The 22,255-nt window shown below is 42.0% G+C and overlaps 2 protein-coding genes across 2 annotated transcripts in view; one reads left to right on the top strand and one right to left on the bottom strand.

The window, feature by feature from the left end:
* Positions 1–6,951, bottom strand: part of LOC306928658 (arrestin-C-like) — a gene marked incomplete at both ends in the record, with an annotated part of 13,223 nt that extends 6,272 nt beyond the window's left edge. The window contains one exon of the mRNA XM_079508928.1: positions 6,934–6,951. Within this exon, the coding sequence (XP_079365054.1) occupies positions 6,934–6,951 (18 nt within the window). The remainder of the gene's footprint in view (positions 1–6,933) is intronic.
* A 2,661-nt stretch (positions 6,952–9,612) lies between these two features.
* The window catches only part of mcf2b (MCF.2 cell line derived transforming sequence b), a 39,875-nt gene continuing 27,232 nt past the window's right edge, over positions 9,613–22,255 (top strand). The window contains exons 1-9 of the mRNA XM_079507769.1: positions 9,613–9,713; positions 11,402–11,536; positions 12,658–12,774; positions 13,394–13,543; positions 14,166–14,290; positions 15,840–15,954; positions 16,127–16,246; positions 19,331–19,522; positions 21,017–21,208. Coding sequence (XP_079363895.1) covers positions 9,663–9,713; positions 11,402–11,536; positions 12,658–12,774; positions 13,394–13,543; positions 14,166–14,290; positions 15,840–15,954; positions 16,127–16,246; positions 19,331–19,522; positions 21,017–21,208 — 1,197 coding nt within the window. The 5' untranslated portion in view covers positions 9,613–9,662. The remainder of the gene's footprint in view (positions 9,714–11,401; positions 11,537–12,657; positions 12,775–13,393; positions 13,544–14,165; positions 14,291–15,839; positions 15,955–16,126; positions 16,247–19,330; positions 19,523–21,016; positions 21,209–22,255) is intronic.

Genomic DNA, 22,255 nt, shown 5'->3' on the forward strand with positions numbered 1-22,255 from the left:
CACACACACACACACACACACACACACACACACACACACACAACTTAACTTAAAAAAAACCTAACTTAAAAAAAACTTAACTTAAAAAAAAAACTTAAAAAGGAAAAACTTTAAAAGGAAAAACTTACAAAAAAACTTAACTTAAGTTTTTTTTAACTTAAAAAAAAAAAAAACTTAAAAAGGAAAAACTTTAAAAGGAAAAACTTAACTTAAAAAAAAAAAAACTTAAAAAGGAAAAACTTAAAAAGGAAAAACTTTAAAAAACTTAACGTAACTTAAAAAAAAATTTACTTAAAAAAAATTCTTAAAAAACAAAAAAAAAACTTTAAAAAAAACTTAAAAAATGACGTAATTTATTCTAATTGTTGTTTTTGCAATTTACGAGCTGCGTTCGCTTCCCGCGTTCGCGCGTCTTACTTGTATGTAATGCTACTGGTGTTTGTGCTCAACACTCTTGAAAACAAAGTATTCCATTGTGGGTTATCAGGCAATTTTTGATGTCAATCAATCAATCATGTCATGTGATCTAACTGCACTGTGCACAGCCTTTGTGATCTACTGGTAGATCACGATTTACCTTTTGGGCACCACTGTGCTTGCACATGGTCAATGAATGAAATGTTTTATTTGGTTGGACCACCAGTCCACCACTGCAGTTAATATGTTGCCTGTAAGGCTTGTCTAACCCTACGTTTTAACAGCGGGAGACCTTAGAGACCCATGGCGAGCGTCGCTTGAATTTCATTGGCTATCGCCCAATCGCCCACTATCGCCAGGCAACGTCGCCCAAAAGATGAATTATCTTTATCTTTTCGGCGCCTCTATCGCCAGTAGTTGCCGAGTCCCATTGACAAATAATGCACTTCCGGAAAATTCGCCCGGCTGTCGCCCGCTATTAAAACGTAGTGTAAGAAGCTACATTTGGCTACTGTGAGAGGCTCAATTATGGGAAATTGAGTCCCTATTGTTTACAATGGAGAAGCTCCCGGGGGAGGAAGCCGTGCGCTGCCTGGTCTGTTGTTGTGGTCACCACTATGGAATACTTTTCTACACTACAACAAGCGATTACACCATTTTAAAGTGGATTTTCATGACAAGCAACTCAGCGGTCGGTGCAGTGGCTATTCAAAGGTAACTTTAAACATAGGCAGTCTAGCCTGAAAGACGGCCGTAAATGGTCCGCAGTCAACCTGTTAAATGGCATGTGTCACACTGGCATTATTTCAAGTCTCTCTTCAGTTGTTGTAATTATGTTATGTATTGTATGTCTCACCGCTTGGGGGCTTTTACAATTGGGCTGTGCTGAGATTATATTGTCATGGCACTACAGGCGGGCGTGGTGAGATATAGCGTAATTTGGTGGACGAGGGCTGGATGAGGCAGGTGGAATAAGGGTAGCAGTTGGACTCTGAAGGTGTGTGACGGGTCAAGGGGCCAATAAGTTCTTATTCCTGATCCACTTATCAAGGTTATTATAGTTTTGAACTTTTCATTAGCATTTGTTTTAATGTTAGTGGTAGTCTTAGTTTTGACCATAATATGTGGTAGGACTATTTGTATTTTTTAATAAAAACCTACCATAAAAGTATTCAGTTACAACTGTTTGACAGTTAAACAAAACTAAACTAAAATGTTTTGATAATTCTAGTTTAGTTAACTTAACTATATTAACCTTGTCGGTTAGTGTAGTATCAGTGCACTAGTTTTCAGAGAGCCAAAAAAAACCCTCATATGTCAAAGTCTATACCGTCTATACTGTACACCTGATGGACATGGGTAAACAGACCAGTCCAAACAGCTTCATGAGCCTCTGCAAAAACCTCTATAAGCTCTTATTGCGAACGCACTGAGCACTAACTATGAGACCTAGCAGAACATGTCTGTGTGTCTGTCTGTCTGTGTGTGTCACGCTGTAACACCACCCGCCCGCCACCAGAGGGCACAGCTGTATCACACACAAAAAACACACACACACACACACACACACACACACACACACACACACACACACAAAAATTAACTTTAAAAAAAAACTTTAAACAAAACACGCACGCACACATACACACACTAAAAAAAGAACTTAAAAAAACACTTAACTTAAAAAAACTTAACTTAAAAAATCTTAAAAAACACACAAAAAAGAGAACTTAAAAAAACCCTTAAAAGTACATCATTTATTCTAATTGTTGTTATTGCAATTTACGAGCTGCGTTCGCTTCCCGTGTAAGCGCGTCTTACTTGTAATGTGTTAATGTGATCTTTAAAGAGTTGACTGACCCAAGGTTGGCATCTGGACCCCAATGCAATTACAACACCTCCAGTACCAAGTTTCAGCCCTGCGGCCGTGTTGAACTCTATTATAGAAAGGTCAGTGTCAACCAACCTCAAACCTGCCCTGATCACCTCCCTAACAGATTGTAGTAATGTCAGCTTTATATCAGTTATTGTCTTCTTTGTTGTATCTAATGAGATTGCAATGCGATTGTGTTCTTAACCTAACTCAGTGCTATCTTCTGGATTTTGGAAATTCTTCGAAACTTTCTGCTATCTATATTGACATGACCAAAATAGGGATGCCAGGTTTAAAGAGGTTACAAATGGAAATCCTCTCTTTGTATGTGAAGGAGAGAAAGATATTTCAAGACTTACTTGGCCATTTTGGGTTGATCCTTTGACTTTTTTGTTCTGTTGATAGAAAAGAGAGAGACAAAAAGTGAGGTGAATGCAGTGCGACAATGTGACAGTGATGGTTTAACTGTGAAGTTGATCTGTTCTCGCTGTCAACCTCACATGACAGAAGGCTTGAGGATTTATCCTGATGTTAAGTAGGGTTAATCTTGTGAAATGAGATCAGATTACAGCATTGGTGTTAGCTATTGGCGAAGGATCAGCTGCTGGCGAAGGATCAGCCTTCTGTTATTGTGCTTCTGCATCCAATCAGTAGTACAGCCTATATACATGGGCAATGTCACACACCTATAGGCTAAGGGCGTTGAAAAGCCTTGGAGCAAGGGAAAGAGAGCAACAATGATGTCCTCAAGTTTAGGGCAAAGCTCTCAGATTTTCTCTATAGCTGTCAAATTAGGTTTGTGGTAAACTTGCTTATATGTAGCCTATGTCTCTATATATCGATACAATTAAAACAACATGCTATAAATTGTAATTGACCTAACATAATTTACATATACGGTAATTAATTGCATCTTTAGTCCAACCCAACATTGGTAGACAATAGCCTACTATAGAAGTGTATATTTGTACATCTTTAAATGTTCTGATGAATTGAAAATGGAGGACCTAGTGACCTAATGGAAGTCTTAGTGCTTTTCATGGTTTCGTCCTCAAAGTAGCCATTTTTGTATTGACTTGTGCTTTCGCTTGAATTGTACCCATTCTACATAATGTGAAATGAACATATCAATCAATCAATCAATCAATCAATCAATCAATCAATCAATCAATAGAGTTGAGGTGTAGACTGTGCATATAGAAAAAAAGTTTTCCTGTAAATGTGCTGTAAATAAAATGCTTTTGCGAATTAACATAATCTTATTGCAGTTAAACACTTATCTTCTATACAACATTGAAGTTAACTCCAATCAAAAACAATATCATGAGGTTATTCATGCCCATTCGTTTTGCAAGTATAGGCATAGAGAAAGAAATATAGAGGAATAGACAGGGGGACACATGAGAGACAGACTGACGGACAGAACCGTTACCACGGACAGCGCATTACGTTCAGCCCAACCAAGACAGCCTGTACCACTCAGTAGGTACTACGATAGTGTATATCCCTCCAAAGGTGCAACGACCCCAAGAATGAAGCTACATACATTAAGGTTACACAGCACATTTCTTTCTCATATTCATGAACTAAAATCTCTCCATCGCACCAGACTGTGGTCTAATGCCATTATGCCATTAACCTAGTTAACCCTGGAGTACCTATTTTGGGCATGTCATTGTACTGTAGTATGAAAACTCCCTCAAAATAGCCTCCAGACTGTGGTCTAATGCCATTATGCCATTAACCTAGTTAACCCTGGAGTACCTATTTTGGACATAGTAGTATGAAAACTCCCTCAAAATAGCCTCCTAGGCCAATATGCTTACACGTACACGGTACACACATCACATGTGTCATATACGTCAGTGTTGCGCAGTGAAAATAGCAGATATACAAGCTCAGGAACGGCTATGTTTGTTGTACAGTGTGACATGTCAGACTTAAGTGGTAATCATATCGGTTCCAATGCCGTGTAATATGATCCTCGTATCATACTTAAGTGCTGGTTAGGCATACTGGTAAAGCTGGGTGTATTTTCAGCTTTAAGCAGCCCAGACGAGAGCTTCCGATCAGAGTGTGAATGACACCGACGGCGATAAATATGAAATGCTGAAATTCTTTATTGGGAATAACCCCTTGAGATGAACCATCCCGTTTTCAAGGGGATCCGCAAATACATAATTTGTATCGGCCTGTAGACAATATAATAACCAGAACAAAATGACCAAATAAGCCTTCAATGACTAGTAAAAACAACTAGTTTTGAGTAAAAGTAATGCCACTTAGATTCTGATGTGATTTATCTACCCAGGGGTTTTAATCCATGCAATTTTATGGCAATTTGATGGTGTTCTTGAGGAGCTCCTCACACACACGACACACACGCCCTCGCCTCACCATCCTTTTTTTTATTATTATTTTTATCCCACGATTTTGTAACCCATTTTTTCACCCAGTGTCAATTATCTAATGTAATCCTGGGTGCTACACTTCCTTATTTTTTGTGAGGGTACCTACCCTAGGGGACACGGGGAGAACATGCAAACTCCACACAGAAAGGCCCTTTCGCCAACCCCGCCTCGGGTATGGGCACTGATGACGCGGAGGAGGGAACACGCCCCCAGCGCCGACAGCAGGAATCGAACCCAGAACATTCTAGCTGTGAGGCGACAGCACTGTGCTACCGTGCCCACCTCACCATCCTGATAAGAATCAACCTGGGAAGTGGGAACCAGTACGGATGGGGATATGGGCTAAGAATAAGATTTCTTTTCTTGAGTTATATAGCGGTGGGCAGGGACAGAGTGCCCTATCTTGGGAGGCACTTTACAGTATTAGTAGTACGGACAGCTGCAATACCGCTGGGTGACCTACCTTCAAGTGGCGCTGTTGAGCCATGCGCACACACACACACACACACACACACACACACACACACACACACACACACACACACACACACACACACACACACACACACACACACACACACACACACACACACACACACACACACACACACACACACACACACACACACACACACACACACACACACACACACACACACACAGCACTGCTCCGTTGACACAGGTGTGATTTTTACTATTTTGAAAACGATTCTAAAATAGGGAAAATAGCCGATCTACATCAACTTGTTGTGAGCTTGTAGAATGTCTCTTTTCACTATATTAAAATGTTTTTCAAAATAGTAAAAGATGCCAAATAAGTTTAGGCATAAGTCAAGATGGGGCCCAGAGTCTCAAATAATTTTCTAGCTCCAACCTAGACCTTTATGCCAGTTGTGGAAAGCCCTCTGAGAGGTTGAAAAAGGCAAACAACAAGAACAACAACAAGAACAACATTCTTCATTGCGTTTGCTGTAAGATTTGGGAATGTTGCCTGACAACACCTCTTGACGGAGCCTGTGGGTCTTAATGAGCTGAGCCTATGTAGTAGTTAAGCTTGAAGTCATTTTGGAATTGAAGCACAAGCATCCTCAAATGACCACTGATAATGATATGGTCTTGACTTTAATTCCACTGTCCTCATACCATACAGATAATGATAAATACATTCATATTAGGTGTATATGCAAGCTGTGTGTTCAATATTAAAGGTATAAACATACTGTTGAGAGAGAAACTGCTTCATGTCATGCTCTGAGCTAAATTAAGAACCAGAATGCCTACAGTACCCCACTGATCATTTGATCCAACTGGCCAAGCAATCATCTGTCATGACTACACAAATTTGATATGTGTATTAGCCAATCAGCTTAAAGTCCAAAGTGATAGAGAGAGCTACATGTATGTAAGGACATGCATATTTCTGTAAACATCTGACAGCTGTTTATAAAGTCTTGAGCTCTGGAGACGAGAGAGCGGAGCTGAGCCTGGGAAACTGACATCACACATGCAGAGACGATAGCATGGGACACCTTCCGGGGTTCGGCATCTCTGCTTTTGGCTGTCATTGAATAAACTATAAAGATGATCAACAACTCTTGTCTTAATTCCAAAATCCTTCATCATAATGTCACTACCGGGCGGAAATTCCACATCAATACCAACAATATTCTCTTCCCTTAATCCTTACTGAATGCATGGTCATTGACCACGATACAATACTTTCACAGACCACCAGTGGTCCAAGGCCCACCAGTTGAGAAGGACCCATACTGACACCATTTCAACATTCTGTGCTTCCTTATATCTGTCCATCCATCTGTAACCACCTGGGTCTCTCGCATGGCACACAAAAACATCTATGGCCCAAAAGGAGAAACCCCCCTGACCAAGGGAGATATTAGGCCTATGAGCTACAGGCAGGGCTACTCTGCTATCTAACCATTCATCCAACCAATCATTCATGATGAAGTCTTACTTGAATTCAGATGTCTGTGTCCACAAAGTCTACCGGTATTCTGGTACAGTGTGTAGAGTGTGATCTTACTGTTGACAACTGCTTTTATACTGAGACCAGCTCTCCCTCCCCCAGGCTTAACCGGACCATTATAGCAACAGTTGTATGCCTCGTAATCCAATTAAGTAATCACCTTTTTGCCATATACTGTAGGCCAGGATTACTGGCAAATGGCTATATGATGTAATAATATATATAATACATCATAATACACCTACCTGAATCTTGTCTTTCATGAAGACAATACAATAACTTAATTGGTGCAATGTGCAGACACATGTCATTTATTGTGTATTAAATCAAGCAGAACAGGCAATCCAGAGACGTCCATATGTCAACAGATTACTAACACGCAGAGGACTGGGACTTGTCCCATAGTGGTGTATGTGCTTTTACACTCATTATTGCACACACACGCACGCACACGCGCACGCACGCACACACGCACGCACGCACGCACGCACGCACACACACACACACACACACACACACACACACACACACACACACACACACACACACACACACACACAGTGTAATAGCTAATTGTGTGAGATGAATACACTTTGAAGTTTCATTCTGTCCATTTCCCATTGCATTTGACTATTACAAAATAATCACATCATTTTAGTTAACTTTAAAAATATGTTGTCTTTACAGTATGTGGAAATTTGTTTGACTATGCCATACAGTATAGGTAATCTTAAAATAATGTGATATGACTCCCAATTTCCTGCCGATGTCTGAAAACTCACATCTTCAACCTCACCCCCCTCACAGTTCAATTCATAATTGCAGAGTTTAGAAGTAATCTCACAGATCCAAAGTACAATGATCACAAGTTCTAGGTCTAGATGTCTCTGCACTTGTACCCCTGGATAAGAGTGTCTGCCAAATTTTGCAAATTGTGATGCAGAGAGGGTGTGGCTATCACAGGAACAGCTGAATGGAAGTGACAGGTTCCTGTCTCATCATGTGACCATTGGTGAGAAGTGATCGTACCTTATTCAAATTGTCTGGTTCTTGCACTTCGATCGTCTATTGGTTTCTTGTCAGCCATAATTTGCTTTTTGGAAGCCAGTAATTCTGCAGAAGGACAAAGCATGTATTTTATGTCAATAATAAAGTCCAATAAAGTGGATGTGGATATGCTTAATTGTGCAATGTAATTATAAACAATGCAAGTATAAATTATTATCTTTTGTACACAATGTATACATGTGCAAAGTGCATACATGATGTTACAATCATGTGAACTCTGGCGGGCTGAACCTCTATAGTGTTATATACTATTTTAAAATGTTTTAAAATAGTAAAAAATGGCAAATAAGTTTAGGCATAAAGAGTTTTAAGGGTTTCGCAAGCGTCCCTCGCTAAGCGTCCCTCGCTAAGCGTCCCTCACACCTACGTACGTTGCACAGCCAATCTGACCAATATGTCTAAGTCATATTGTCGAGAGCTTTGTCAGAGTAGACGTACAGAGATCTTCATATATGGAGATCTCTGTATATGTGTGTCTACCTGTGTCCTTTTATGAGTGAATAGGGGAAGGGGATCAATGTCACGTCATTCCCTTTTTGTTTGACCCTTTGAAGGTGCAAACAAAGGTGCTTATTATTGCCGGTCAAATACCTAGATGTGTCTCAATTTACCCAAGGGATAAATTATATGAAGCAAAAACAAAATGCAAGAGCTTGCAGGCTTTCTGGGGAACTGGTATAAGAATCGAGAACTTGTGAAACAAAACTCCATTGGTGGCAAAAGAATATTCAAAAAACAAATTAAACAACTGTCCAGTTTGCGTTCATATATTTAAAAATAAAATAAAAGGGTCTTTATCCTACTAGCTACATGACAGGATGGGCTGTATTGCATTTGTTACATGCTAGCTCTTTTTCTCAATTGCAGGTGCTGTCACTCTACCTAAGGTGCATGATGCAATTTTGATGCTACAGTAACATCAAAACACAACATTTTCCATTAAAAATATTAACCAACAGCATTTCATGGTGCATTTTGCATTCATTAAATAACTTTTAAAACATGATCTATAGCAAGAGCACAGAACAGACTCACCTTCCTCACAGAGCCAACAGATGGAAGGATGTAGCCTATAGGCATAGCAAAAACATAAAACGATTTTCGGTTGAAAAACATTAGGCTATAGAAATTGTGATTAACTGTGGTTAACTGAATGACCTTCAGTTCATAATATTCAAGTTCACGATTAAAGACCTCAGAATCAGATCTAGTAGGCCTAGTTGTAAATTGTTAGAAATAATTGTTTTTACACAATGTATATTGGGCCGGGTTATTTTAACTTTGTTCCATCTATGTTAATTTAATTGTATTTGGTCAAGTGAAGTCTAGATGTTTTGAAAAGCTTTTGCTTAAAAAATTAACATTTTTCAAAATGTCTTGGCTTGCTACAATGTCGTGGAGCCGAAATCCAACGAATTTTACTCAATTCTGCAGCCTGTCCCACGTGCTGGTAGACCTACTGTAGGCTAAGAATGAAACCATGTGATGTAACGATTATCAATAAATGAATGTTGTCACTTGTCAGATAACAACAGCCAGCCCTGCAAGGGGGGCGCATGGATGCCGCGCATCGTGTCATGTGGCTCAACTTTATTTTGTAGCTGACGTCAGGTAGACAGTGACCCTCCTCGTCCTCCGGTAAAGAGGAGAAGAGAGAGGGGAGAGAGGGGGTACTGTACACTACACACAGCACAGCAGATCCATCCCAGATCCAGTAGAGCGCGTATCGCTGCACCGCTCCGCCACTGCAGTAGATTTAGCGCTGCTAATGCTGCCGCCACCGCCGCCGCCGCCGCTGCTGCTGCTTGGCCGCTCGCTCCTCCGGTATAGTCCCACCGCGGACTTATAACACACCGGACCCCCCGGTGAACAAAGCCAGGGAAGTTGCGGGGAGAAGAGCCTTGCCATGGCGGAGTCGAACCCGCTGCGGGGGTTCCCCCGTCTCCGTCGGGCCGCGGTAAGCTCCTGTCAGGGAGGTGGGAAGTGGGGAGGTTTCTAACGGGGCGGCGAGAGGATACTGCAGCAAAGAGAGAGAGAGAGCGAGAGAGAGAGAGAGAGAGAGGGCACAGAGATTAGGGGAAAGAAACTATCTTGTACTAGTACTGCCGCATAGGGATATGCATGCCATGCATTGCAAACTAACCAAATATTCAGCCTTTGTACATGGTGGTTTGGTGTAGATCAAATATTGTGTAACTGACACACCAAAGTGGTAGTCAGACAGGCCAATGACAAACGCGTGTATTTGTGTGTATGATAATGTGTGTTACTTATTTGGCCAGCAACTGCAGGTGCACAACCAATGAGAGTACTAGCATAGGAGCTTTAGCATTGCAGCATAGTGTCTTAAAGCTAAATGTATCCTTTGGCGTCATTTGGATATAGGGGGCTACATCTCAAATACTTAATATAGTAGCCTATAGTAGCCCTACACCACACAACGCAGGTAAACTGAGAGTATAGCCAAATTCGTTGTGTTTACAGTTTCTGGAAAGAAGGCAAGCCATCTCAAAGTTTGGGGGTGGATGGGGGGGCATTTGGAACTATCCAAAAAATCTAAACACACTTCACACTTGCTGCAGTATATCTGGGCTTCGTGCTACTCTAAGCAGTAGCCTAAGCACTGCAGTATAAAAGTTGTCGATTGTCTTGATAGCAAATCATTGCAAAATCCTCTACCTATGCTCTGTACTCACTCACACGTGGATTTTCACTGATGGTGCGAGGCAGGGTGAGTGATGGGGAGGCAAGGAAGGATGGAGCAATGGGATGATGTCTATGGGAGTGGACTCGGTGGAGTTATTGGGAGTTTTGATGGACGATTGATAGACAGATGGGGAGTGTGGTAGTGCGGTAGTAGGGTTGACAGAGAGTGAGTCAGAGAAAATGATTGGTATGTGACATGAGTAAGTCCACCACTTTAAACACCTTGGCTGGGAAAAGGAAATACATATAGGAACGATAGAATGGAACAGATACCAGTAATAAAAAACAGAATATTAATTACTGAATAATCATTCCTAAATAACCTATTTTCAAGCTTGAAAATATGATATATTTGTCAAATATTTGTAGAGAAAAGTGATGTGGTTAGGGGGAGTTGGAACTGAGAAGACAGAGAATAAGCATAGAGCAGCAGATTGATAGATAGGGAGAGATAAAGGATGCAGAGAGTGTCAGGAAAGCTGACTGTCAGACTTCTACGTAAAGCGCGCTGGATCCCTTCTACATAACATCGACACAGCAAGCTGCTAATTCTACAGCATGCAGATATTTGGTAGATCCCAGTTGTGTCTGGTGAAAGTGAAATGTGATCGTAGCTAACCTGTTAATTTACACTGAATCCTGCCTTCTTCCTATGAAGAGGGTGGTAGTAATGGTAAAGGTATTCCATTACTACTGTCTTAAAAAATAAATACTGGAATTTTTCCTGCTTTATGTAGACAACTTTGGACTTCCATCAACTGATTGACCCTTCTCATCTGCTTTTCTCAGCGTTGACCTGCCATTGTAATTAAAAAAAAGTCAAAGTTTATACTGTAGTATGTTTATTTGTACAGGTTTTGAATAATAGAGTTTTACCACAGAACCCCTTTCCTTTCCTTTCCTTACCTCCTCCTCATCTTATTATTGTGTCTCTTCCAGACCTCTTTTCCAGGTAACCTGCACCTGGTCCTGGTGCTCCGCCCCACAGGTCTGCTGAGCTCCACCCCTAGCCCCAGCTCCAGCACTGACCTGGGCTTCCGCTTCAGCCAGGATGATTTCCTGTTAAAGATGCCGGTGAGAGAGGGACACTCACAAAAGAGGAGAAAGGGACCAAAAGGGCAGCTGGGGAAGAGGAAATAGAGAATAAAGTTAGAGGACAAGTCCACAGTGAGCTGACCATAATGTAATGGAAGGTTCTGGGTACAATCCCCCCAGCAGATACTGTACCTGTTCGGTAGCCTCGTTTTCAGATAATAAATAAGGTATCTTGCAGGGGAAGATATCACCCGTTGCAGAAATCTAACTTGTTACGTTGTGGGATAGTGTCTCCAACCACAAGGCTGCTCTTTATTGGTAAAGATTTCTGATACAATATGGGCCGATAGAAGAAAAGACACAGATGATTCTCTGCAGGCCAGCAGATAGAGGGTAGCCCAGTTTATACACTGCTAGTTCAGCATGTCAAAAGTACCAGAGAAACAAAAGAAGAATATATAATCAATGTAGCTATACTGCACCTAAAACAACGCTTCATATGGAGAAAAAAAACTATCCCCATAAATACATTTGAGTAGTTTTATGAAAATGGGCTGCCTATAGAATCCCAGTCCCAGACAGGACATGAGGTTTGTAGGCTTAGATTGCAAGGCACTGAGATTGTGAATCCCTTGGAAAGTGGGACAGTACTGTTATTTACTGTTACGGAGAGACATTTTGGAGTCACTCCTTAGACCAAAATGGACTGAATGAGGGAATTGCTTTGGAGTGTTATTGTTTAAGAATCTGCACCTGGCATTAATAAAAAATAAATTGTGAGTTGAGCGTGACAATCGTTTGGACTGCTTGCGTGTAGCAGTGATTCCCAAACGTTTTAGCCTGTGACATGATCTCCCCGGAACTCAAACTAGTGAAAATAGCACTACTACTTAAACATGTGTTTTCTAATTCATGGAATTTCTTTCATTTTTCTTTTATTACTTCATGAAATTACGGGGAAAAAAATATTGAATTTGTATTTAATTCATGAAAAAAAATGTTGGGGAATGTTTTTGAAAATGTTTTGAAATAATAAAACGTGTCGGCGGCCCACAAATAGCGATGACAAATGGCGACCCAGTGTTTGGGAACCGGTGGTTTCCTTTGGACTACCTACGTTGTGTACAGTTAGCTGCCTTGTGTCTGTTGTACTGTACCAGGTGGTGATGCTGCGCTCGGTGGGCGACCTGCTCCGCTACATCGACGAGAACCACCTGGCCGCAGAATTCACGGGGACGGTGGAGTACTGCCAGAGTGACTGGATTGTCCTCCGCACGGTACACAACTATGGTGTGATTCATACAGTTGACTGGTGTAAAGTAACTAAGTACATGTACATGTTAAGGTATTTTCTTCATTATTAATACAAAACAACTATTTGAAAAGAGCCTATCTACAAGCTCGGCTCGAGTCACAATGCGTGAAAACTTTTGGGTACTTTAAGTACATTGTGATACCAATACTTTTGTACTTTTACTCAACTACAGTTGAGAATCTTACAAATACAAAGAAGTATAAGATACAGATCTGTGGTAGGGTATGCATGTACATAATGAAACATTATGACTGCATGCTGTTTTAGCTGGGTTGGTAGAGGCTGCTGTTTAGTGCATCATCATATCAATTCAGAATCACAACCGCTCAGGAGCGCTCATGCCTTTGGATATGGATAATCTGCTTCCTGATATGTCACCGTGCTAACCTTTTGTTGTTGTTGTGTTTGTTGTTTGTGGGGACTCTATTTTGGAGGGGGAAGAATGCGTAACATCAGCACGTTGTTTTCTGATTCTGATTCTGAGTGTGTGTGTGTGTGTGTGTGTGCGTGTGTGTGTGTGTGTGTTTGTGTGTGTGTGTGTGTGTGTGTGTGTGGGGGGGGGGGGGGGGTTGTCTCTACAGGCCATAGAGACCTTTGCAGTGACAGTGAAGGAGATTGCTCAGCTTCTGCAGGGCTTTGGTTCAGAGTTGACTGACACCGAACTCCCAGATGATGCCAACGCCATTGAGTTCCTGTTACACTCACACACTCATCGTTACAGGCAGATGAAGGTTCTCTCTCTCTCTCTCTCTCTCTCTCTCGCTCTCTCGCTCTCTCTCTCTCTAAAATGAACAAAATTGATTCTGACAAAATATACAATTATGTTTATTGTTATTATTATTATTATTATTTTGGGGGGGTAAAAAAAAAGTTGTTTGTAAAGGTGTATAACATTTGTGATCAATTTTACGCATGACCCCCTATATCCTGGTGCTGAGCTGAACTGCAAAGTGCAGTAATTGAGTTTAAAAAGGAAGGTAACTCTTGTTTTAATGCTCCATACAAAAATATGTATTAAACAGCGCTTTGATAGGATCAAAACGTTTAATAAACCTTTTTTAAGGAGAGTTGGTAGTCAAAAAGATGCAATTAATTAACAAATGCAGAGTTTTTTATTTTATACAATGGCAGAATCAGCTTTGTTTGCATTAGTTTGTATACTAAAAGTGTGACTTTGAGACCTGTTTCACCGTGCAATGTAAATCAATGGGGTGACTATTGGATTATCAATCGTAATCTATTGAACAACTATTGAAGATATCAAGCCAATATTTGGATTTACATGATAATCATGGAAAGGTACATGACCAAAACCTCTACCAAAGTGTTAATTGTGCTTTCATCTTATTTCAGGATGACATCAGGGGTGTGCTGAAGGAAGGACGCCTCCTGCAGGCCAACCTGGAGACTGCAAAGCCTTCCAAGAGAGAAGGAGTGGAGGAGAGAGACATCAAGGCAGACACACGGACTGTTCAGAGGTATGGAAGGACCAAGGGATGGAGACCACATGAGAGAAAGGGGATCTACTTGATTATTATTGTTTTTAAATAAAATTAAAAAAAATTAACCAATGATCGACCTTTCGGGGAAAATTAAAATGCAGCTTGTTTTTTCACAACACCGTTATGTCAACCAAGTATATAATAGTGCCTAATCAGACTATGGATTTAGTAGATTATAAAATACATATAATATATAATATAAAACATCGCAGCCGAGAATCCAGCACAGATAGTTTACGAGGGATGGACTCGCTGTTCTACATGGGTGGTGCTCTGAAGCACGGCACGGCCGGGGCTTGTAAATAAAAAAAAGGTTCTCCTCTTCCTGCTTTATCACTCCCTGGACATGACTCTAGTATGTCACAGTGACAATCCCCCCCCCCAATCCGGGGTGCATACTTACATAAGTCCGTCAGGCATTAGTCCGACAATACCGTCGCTCCCGACATGCGTGGCAGGTTACAACGAACCCGTGGCTTCCTGTGAGGTTAGGTTTAGTGTTGGGTAGGGTGTCGGACTAATGCTTGTTGGACTGTTACGTCAGACCAAACACATGCACCCCCCCCAATCCAACCCTTGATGCTGAGAGCCAAGCAGGGAGGCATTGTACATTTTTATAGTCTTTGGTATGACTCAACCGGTGATTGAACCAACCTCCCAGTCTCAGGGCAGACACAATGCCAAGCTGTGTGAATAGTATTCACTGGACAAAGGGTGTAGTACAGCCATAGTATTTGAATTTCAATCCAATTAACTTTAATCCAGTTTAGTCCAAGTAGGTTGAATTGAAAGCTCCGTGACTTCCAGGGGCGAAACTCTGTTTTGACAAGGCTCTGTTTTGGGGTAGAAAAGTTGAGCGAGTCCCTGGCAGAGCCTGGAAGTCCCTCGGAGCCCAGGGGGTCTGGGGCGAAGCTCCCCCGCCCCCCCCAACAAAAAAAAAATGTTTTTTTTCGGCCGACAGTGAATTAAAATCCATCATACGGTTACAGTGCAGGACAAAGCGCTGAAACCAAGCAGTTCAACCAACACAATGGTAGCTAGATAATGAAGTGAATAAAATGACTATTCTATAAGATTCAAGCGTGCAAAACAAAACAGTCGCACTGCTCAAGTTTCACTGCAGTAAGTATATATAGTAAGTGATATGATTACATGATGTCTTTCACTGTGCTTGTGGCACAGCGTTCCAAAGGGGTCACCAAATTGAGCCAAGCCGAGCGGATCATATAATAATCATAAATGATGAATCATTTAAATGTAAGCACAACTACAATAAGCACCATTAGACCATTATACAGTAGGGCAGGGAATATAAGCTTTCAGTGTGTGCATTTTCAGTGTGTCATGATGTATCATGTATTATGTATGTTCATTGATTTGTGTGTAGTGACTAGTGAGTCTGTTTAATTGATTGTGTGTGTGTGTGTGTGTGTGTGTGTGTGTGTGTGTGTGTGTGTGTGTGTGTGTGTGTGTGTGTGTGTGTGTGTGTGTGTGTGTGTGTGTGTGTGTGCGTGCGTGCGTGCAGGCTCCTGGCTCAGCTCAGAGACATGGAGGAGGCATTTGATGGCTTCTTTGAGAAACACCATATGAAAATGCAGCAGTACCATCAACTGCTGTGCTATGAAATCAACTTCCAACAGGTGTGCACGCACGCACGCACGCATGCATGCATGCATGCATGCATGCATGCATGCATGCATGAACACACACGTCTTCAAAAATAAGCTTTATTTTTGTGTTCATGTCTTTAACACGTATGTGTGTGTGTGTGTGTGTGTGTGTGTGTGTGTGTGTGTGTGTGTGTGTGTGTAGATGGAGGAGGTGCTGGAGAAGGTTTCTGCGCAGGAGAAAGGCATTCCGTCAGTAGGAACCACTGTTGTTCAAATAGAACAAATGCTGAAGGACCTAGAGGCACTGGATAAAAACGCTCAGGTCTCACACACACACACACGCACGCACGCACGTGCGCACACACTTCTCGCATGTTTCTCGCATGTTTCTCGCATTCCTCAGTGGTCCATGATGCCAGTCGGCACACAAATGTGACTATATTCACGCACATTAAAGGACAACTTTAGTTCTTTTCAACCAAGGTTCATGTTTTAGGTTGTTATTAGAGAAAGTAAAAGATGAGTAAAAGATTTTTCTTCATTCTTGGGGTTTAGTAGGACTATAGTAAATAATAAAAAATAAATCGCTATAACATTTAGTAAAAACCGCTAAAATCCCTAAAATGAAAGAAAGCAGCAAATGAAGAAAATGAACACTCATCTTTTACTTTCTCTAATAACAACCTAAAACATGAACCTTGGTTGAAAAAAAGTGTATGTCCTCTCTCAGGCTACTATACTGTATCTCACAACTGTCGGGTAGGGTACTTCACAAAACAAAAGACGCTACTTAACAATCTATTGGAATCCACTGTGCCCTCCAGTTTGTGCAGCATCTTAACAATGTGCTAAATGTTAATATTAACATGCACAGCCAAAACAAGTGCTTTTCAATAGGCATGTCAGAGATATTTTTGATACGATGTTTGGAAATACAGTACATTAAAATTAGTATAATAATAATTATAAAGAGAGTAAAATTCTATCTTGTGGGTTGATAATAGGCCGACATATGTAATAGGTTATATCAAATTGTGACCGTTGCCCTCCCACCACACAGGGCTTTCATCATAACGGAAAATTAATACCAGAGGCTGCTATTGTTGTGCTTGGTGATTTTAATCAAGCAGCAGGGAAGGGTTGCCAAAAATGAACCAGCACATTACTGTAGTGTAGTGTAAACACTCGAGCCGGATGGAATAACATTTTAGGCCATATTGCTATTAGGCCTGTGTGACGGTCATAGTCATTTTTATTGGCGATTTAACATCTCCGTTGGGGGGTGGGTTGTTCCGTTTTGATGATACAGTATGAAATATTTAGTAAATATAATCAGCACGGTGTTGTTTATTGATAATGACGGCTTCGCTCTATAACAGACCGATGGCTAATCAACGCTAGCTTTGATCAAATCACCTTCAGAGTGATTATGCCACTTCCGCTCCGCGTCGGTGGCTAATCAATAATAATAAAATGTCACCAATCAGCCTGGTTTACTGCTTAGCAAGACTATCAGCTAGCGTTGCTATGATGTTCTGTTCAGGTATTCCCATGGTTATTCCACTGTTTGACGGAATCTGCAACTCCAGGATATCTATCCTGAGTGTCATTGTAGCCTGCCAACCGGTGAGCTACATTAAACTCACATACACAGTATTAATTAATCAGAACAAGCCCTTGAAGCGCCAGCAAGTGCAGAAACAGCCAACCACAGCTGGATATGTGTCATATCCATCACCACACCGGTCATTATTGGATCACAGGTGCACAAGCTCTTTCAAACGGTTAACACACAAAGCAGCGGGGCTAGACGGGACCCCTGGGCAGGTGTTTACACCATGACCTTTAATCTCTTCCATACCTACTGTAATAAGCAGCTATCAGGAGTTATCACATCAGGGACATTTACAACACAGTCCCCGTCTGTGTCATACCAGATACAATTTCCAATCCAGTTTAAATTACTTGTAGAAGCATGTCAAAGAGCTGATCAATAGGAGACTGCCACCCACCCTAGACCCCCACCAATTTGATAATCGGCTAACAGAGGATGCCATAGCCACAACACACACTGAGCTACACACTGAGTTTGCTTCTTCTCGTCAGAGTGTTGCCAGGTGATGAGGATCAGCTCCAACACCTCTGCCCCCTTGACCCTCAACACAGGAGCCCCCCAGGGCTGCGTTCTGAGTCGCCTCCTCTATTCCCTGTACACAATGACTGTAGGGGCATGCACAGCTCCAACTTTAGTGGTCAAGTTTGCCGATGTGAGAGGCCTAATCACTGACTAACCTACGGGAGAGGTTGAAAACCTGACACAATGGTGCAAGGAGCACAACCTGGCTCTCAACATTGACAAGACCAAAGAATTGTGGACAGAGGACATACACCCCCATGTACATTGACAGTGCAGCAGAGCCTAGGGTCAGCGACCACTCACCTCAGTCACCTGGGATATACACAACAGGAAAGAAAGTACATCAATGCCCCTTATGTACTCAATACGTTGAATCTTGAACACACTTTCACCCCCAGTACATGTTCCCTCTTGCATGCATGCACAGAGAAACAGGTGTGGGATTTGGTGATATCTTCCCCTTAGCCCTTTCCTCCTCTTCTCAGCTGTTCTTAGACTGCAGTAAATCTATTCTGTATTCCCCTGTTGTAATGATTAGCATATAGACAAGTGTGGGAGCTAAGAGTTTGGAACATTACATAACCTCTTGTGAACAGCATGCAACCCACAGAGTAACACTACCAGACACGAAGGTTTTGCATATGTTCGTTGTAATACAGTTTTCCCTGAATGGCTAAAACACTAACCCCAATTCCTGAATCAAGCACTCTTAAACACATATAGTTTACACTTTGTAATGATGTGATCAAACCAACTGGAATACAGACAGAATAAATACAGTATGCCACAGTTCTGAGGGCAGAGGTGACACAGGTGCGTTGAATTGTGATACCAACGATGGATGGAATCACAGTCAGTCCGTCCGTACTGTCCCTCCCAACCATTAGAACGTGATATCCCAGGAAGGCCTTGGGGGGATTTCATGACATTTGGCACAGAGCCACAGAACACTATGATTAAATTCCTTTGAAGTTCTTTCGCTACATAATACTGCTGTATGAGTCTGGAAATGGACGTAAACGGCAACCGGTTGGCGGAGGCATACAACCGCAGTGCGGTATTTCTAGTTAATCTAACACCTCCTGTGAGGTTGAAGGAAAATCCTCATATGGCAAATAATGTTGATCGCAATACATTTTAAACTGTTGCTCTCCGTGTGTGCTTGTGTGTGTGTGTGTGTGTGTGTGTGTGTGTGTGTGTGTGTGTGTGTGTGTGTGTGTGTGTGTGTGTGTGTGTGTGTGTGTGTGTGCGCACGCTCGTGCTGTGCAGGAGGAGATGGGCTGTGCCCAGGTGGTGATTCTGCATGGTCACCAGCTTGCGGCCAACCACCACTATGCGCTGGCACTCATCGTCCAGCGCTGCAACGAGCTGCGTCACCACTGTGATGTCATCACCAACGCCATACGCACCAAGCGCGCTTCACTCACACGTGCACGAGACCTGCTGCTACGCCTGGAGGAGGTATACACACTCGCGCGCACACACACACACACACACACACACACACACACACACACACACACACACACACACACACACACACACACACACACACACACACACACACACACACACACACACACACACACACACACAACATCCTGTGATCCTAAAGGAGGTTGCGTCTTTCAACAGTTCAGCGTGCGGTAGTCTCATGTAGTCACGCGATCGGAGATCTCCGCCTACCGATACGTCTAGTGATATGTGAATTCAATTCAATGTAGGTGATCCGGGTGGAATCAAATTAAATTGCAGAACCAATGACTTTAGGGCAGTCCTTCGTATGTGGATGTATCAGTATTACTTTTAAACCAGTGGGCCATAGGTTTGCTGTTAGTGGCGGTTTTCTCCACCGTTCAAGCTCCATATTTGAATTTAGATTTACTCAGGCGATTGGGTGAGTGGGTGGGGGGGGGGGGGGTAGCTTGCACTGATTGGTCAGCTGCCTTATCAATCCTATCAGTCTTAGGCCTCATTCACACGTAACAAACACCAATCAAGCAATGTTTGGTCGTTTTTTTGTTTTTTTGGGCCACCACAATGCTTTTCCAATGGGAGTCACATGGTTTGATCAAACATTTGTGTTTGATCGCTGATTAATGATTGCTCACCCCTCATCAAACAAAAATGTTTGGTCAAACCATGTGACTCCCATTGAAAATGAATTGGAGCAGCAATCAAAAAGCAATCAGGCATCACACACGGACCAAACATTTGTTGTGTAGGTGTGAACTAGGCCTTAGGGCTGATATTAACCTCTAGGTGCTTTTATCACTCACCCAGGGTAAACAAAAGCTGGGTATGTGATAAATGTATGTGATAAATTATTATTATTATTATTATTGTGACAGGCCTCCCACTCTGTCTGCCAGTGCTTGTCTTTTTGTCTTGGTTTCTGTTACAGGTGCCTGCCAGGTATACGCGTAGCCAGGAGGGCCATCAGCTCTGACCTGAAGAGCAGTCTCCATTCCTGTCTCTGTCTCATACTTCAGTTGCACGTTTGGTTTGGTGTCTGTCTTTGGTTTCGCACCCAGCACCCCTCACACCATACTTTACCAATATCCACTCACCTACACCACTGATTCTACAGACTAACACACCCCATGACGATTTTGTTAATTTATCTGCATTTATTTATAATAAATCATGTTTGGCTTTTAAGTTATCCGTGTATCCCTCTCTTTTTGTCATGTCTCATCATGAGCCAGGTTATGACATTATATAGATTGTATACCATTGTGTTTATAATCTCATATTTGTATATGTGATAGTGAGTGAGTGCGTGAGTGAGTGAGTGAGTGAGTGAGTGAGTGAGTGAGTGAGTTCTTCTATGTCCTACTTTGTGTGTGAGTATGTTGATACATGCATTATGTTTCACCTGTGTGCATGTGTGTATATTATTTGATGTTATTATTTGATGTTGATGTGTGTTATCCTCTGTGTGTGTATGTGTAGGCACTGCGGTGGTGTGACGAGGCAGCCTACCTGTTAGCCAGTCAGATGGTGGACCGCTTTCAGACCAGAGAAGGAGCCCAGGAGGCCCTGCAGAACCTCATTTTCCACCAGGAGAGGGCGCCATCTGCACTTAAAAACACCCAGGACATTCTGAGCTTGGAGTTTGAAGCCATACTCACTCCCCAGCTACAGGTAATAGCAAGGAATAATGAATGGCTGGGTGGTTATTGTTGTTAAATGAATCACAGACAGGGTGATTAGCCACCAACGCGGAGCAGATGTGGCATAATCACTCTGATAATCACATTGTGTCTTCCTCTGTAATGTATATTTTTTTGTCATTGATGTTTTATGTGTGGCTGTAGCTGGGGTGAAAGCCCAAGACAGATTTTCCTTGTGGACAATAAAGTTTACCTTGACCTTGACCTTGAAGGTGATTTGATCAAAGCTGGCGTTGATTAGCCATCGGTCTGTTATAGAGCGGAGTGGTCATTATCAAGAAACACCCCGCTGAATTCAGTGATTGACCAATCAGAATCAAGCATTCAACCAAGCCGTGTAATAACACCATCTATTCTTCACCACGTAAAGTACAACAGTTCCCAGCCATTAACTATTATACTAACGTGGATCTTACGGTGTTAAGTTGCCATATTTGCGGACAACAGTAATTGTCGTCTCCAGCGCTCACCTCCTCTCTGTCCAAATTCCCACACTCTCTGTAAACAGGTGAATGCCATGACTAATAATTTGCGTGGCAGGGCCCAGCTCCGGTGATCACACCCACCCACCCCTAATTACCAGTGCAGTGCCCAATCTGTCAATCAAGTGTGTACTGTATACCATATCATCCATAATATGTCAATAACAAAACGCGAGACTTATATCTGAAAGTCACATAAGTATTTTTTTTTAAATATTTGATTTTGTTTGTCCATTCGTATAAAACATGAGTCTCATCAAAGTTCTATCTATACCTACTAAGTGTCTGTTATGTGTGTGTGTGTGTGTGTGTGTGTGTGTGTGTGTGTGTGTGTGTGTGTGTGTGTGTGTGTGTGTGTGTGTGTGTGTGTGTGTGTGTGTGTGTGTGTGTGTGTGTGTGTGTGTGTGTGTGTGTGAACTTGTGCTTGAGAATGCATTGCAAATTACAAAACAACCTTATCTGAAATGTCAGATAAGGTTGACTCCCATTATAGCCATTGGAAGATACAAGGAATATGTCATAACTTGTAGGTTGTT

Source organism: Electrona antarctica, assembly GCF_951216825.1.
Source record: "Electrona antarctica genome assembly, chromosome: 8".
Lineage (NCBI taxonomy): Eukaryota > Metazoa > Chordata > Actinopteri > Myctophiformes > Myctophidae > Electrona > Electrona antarctica.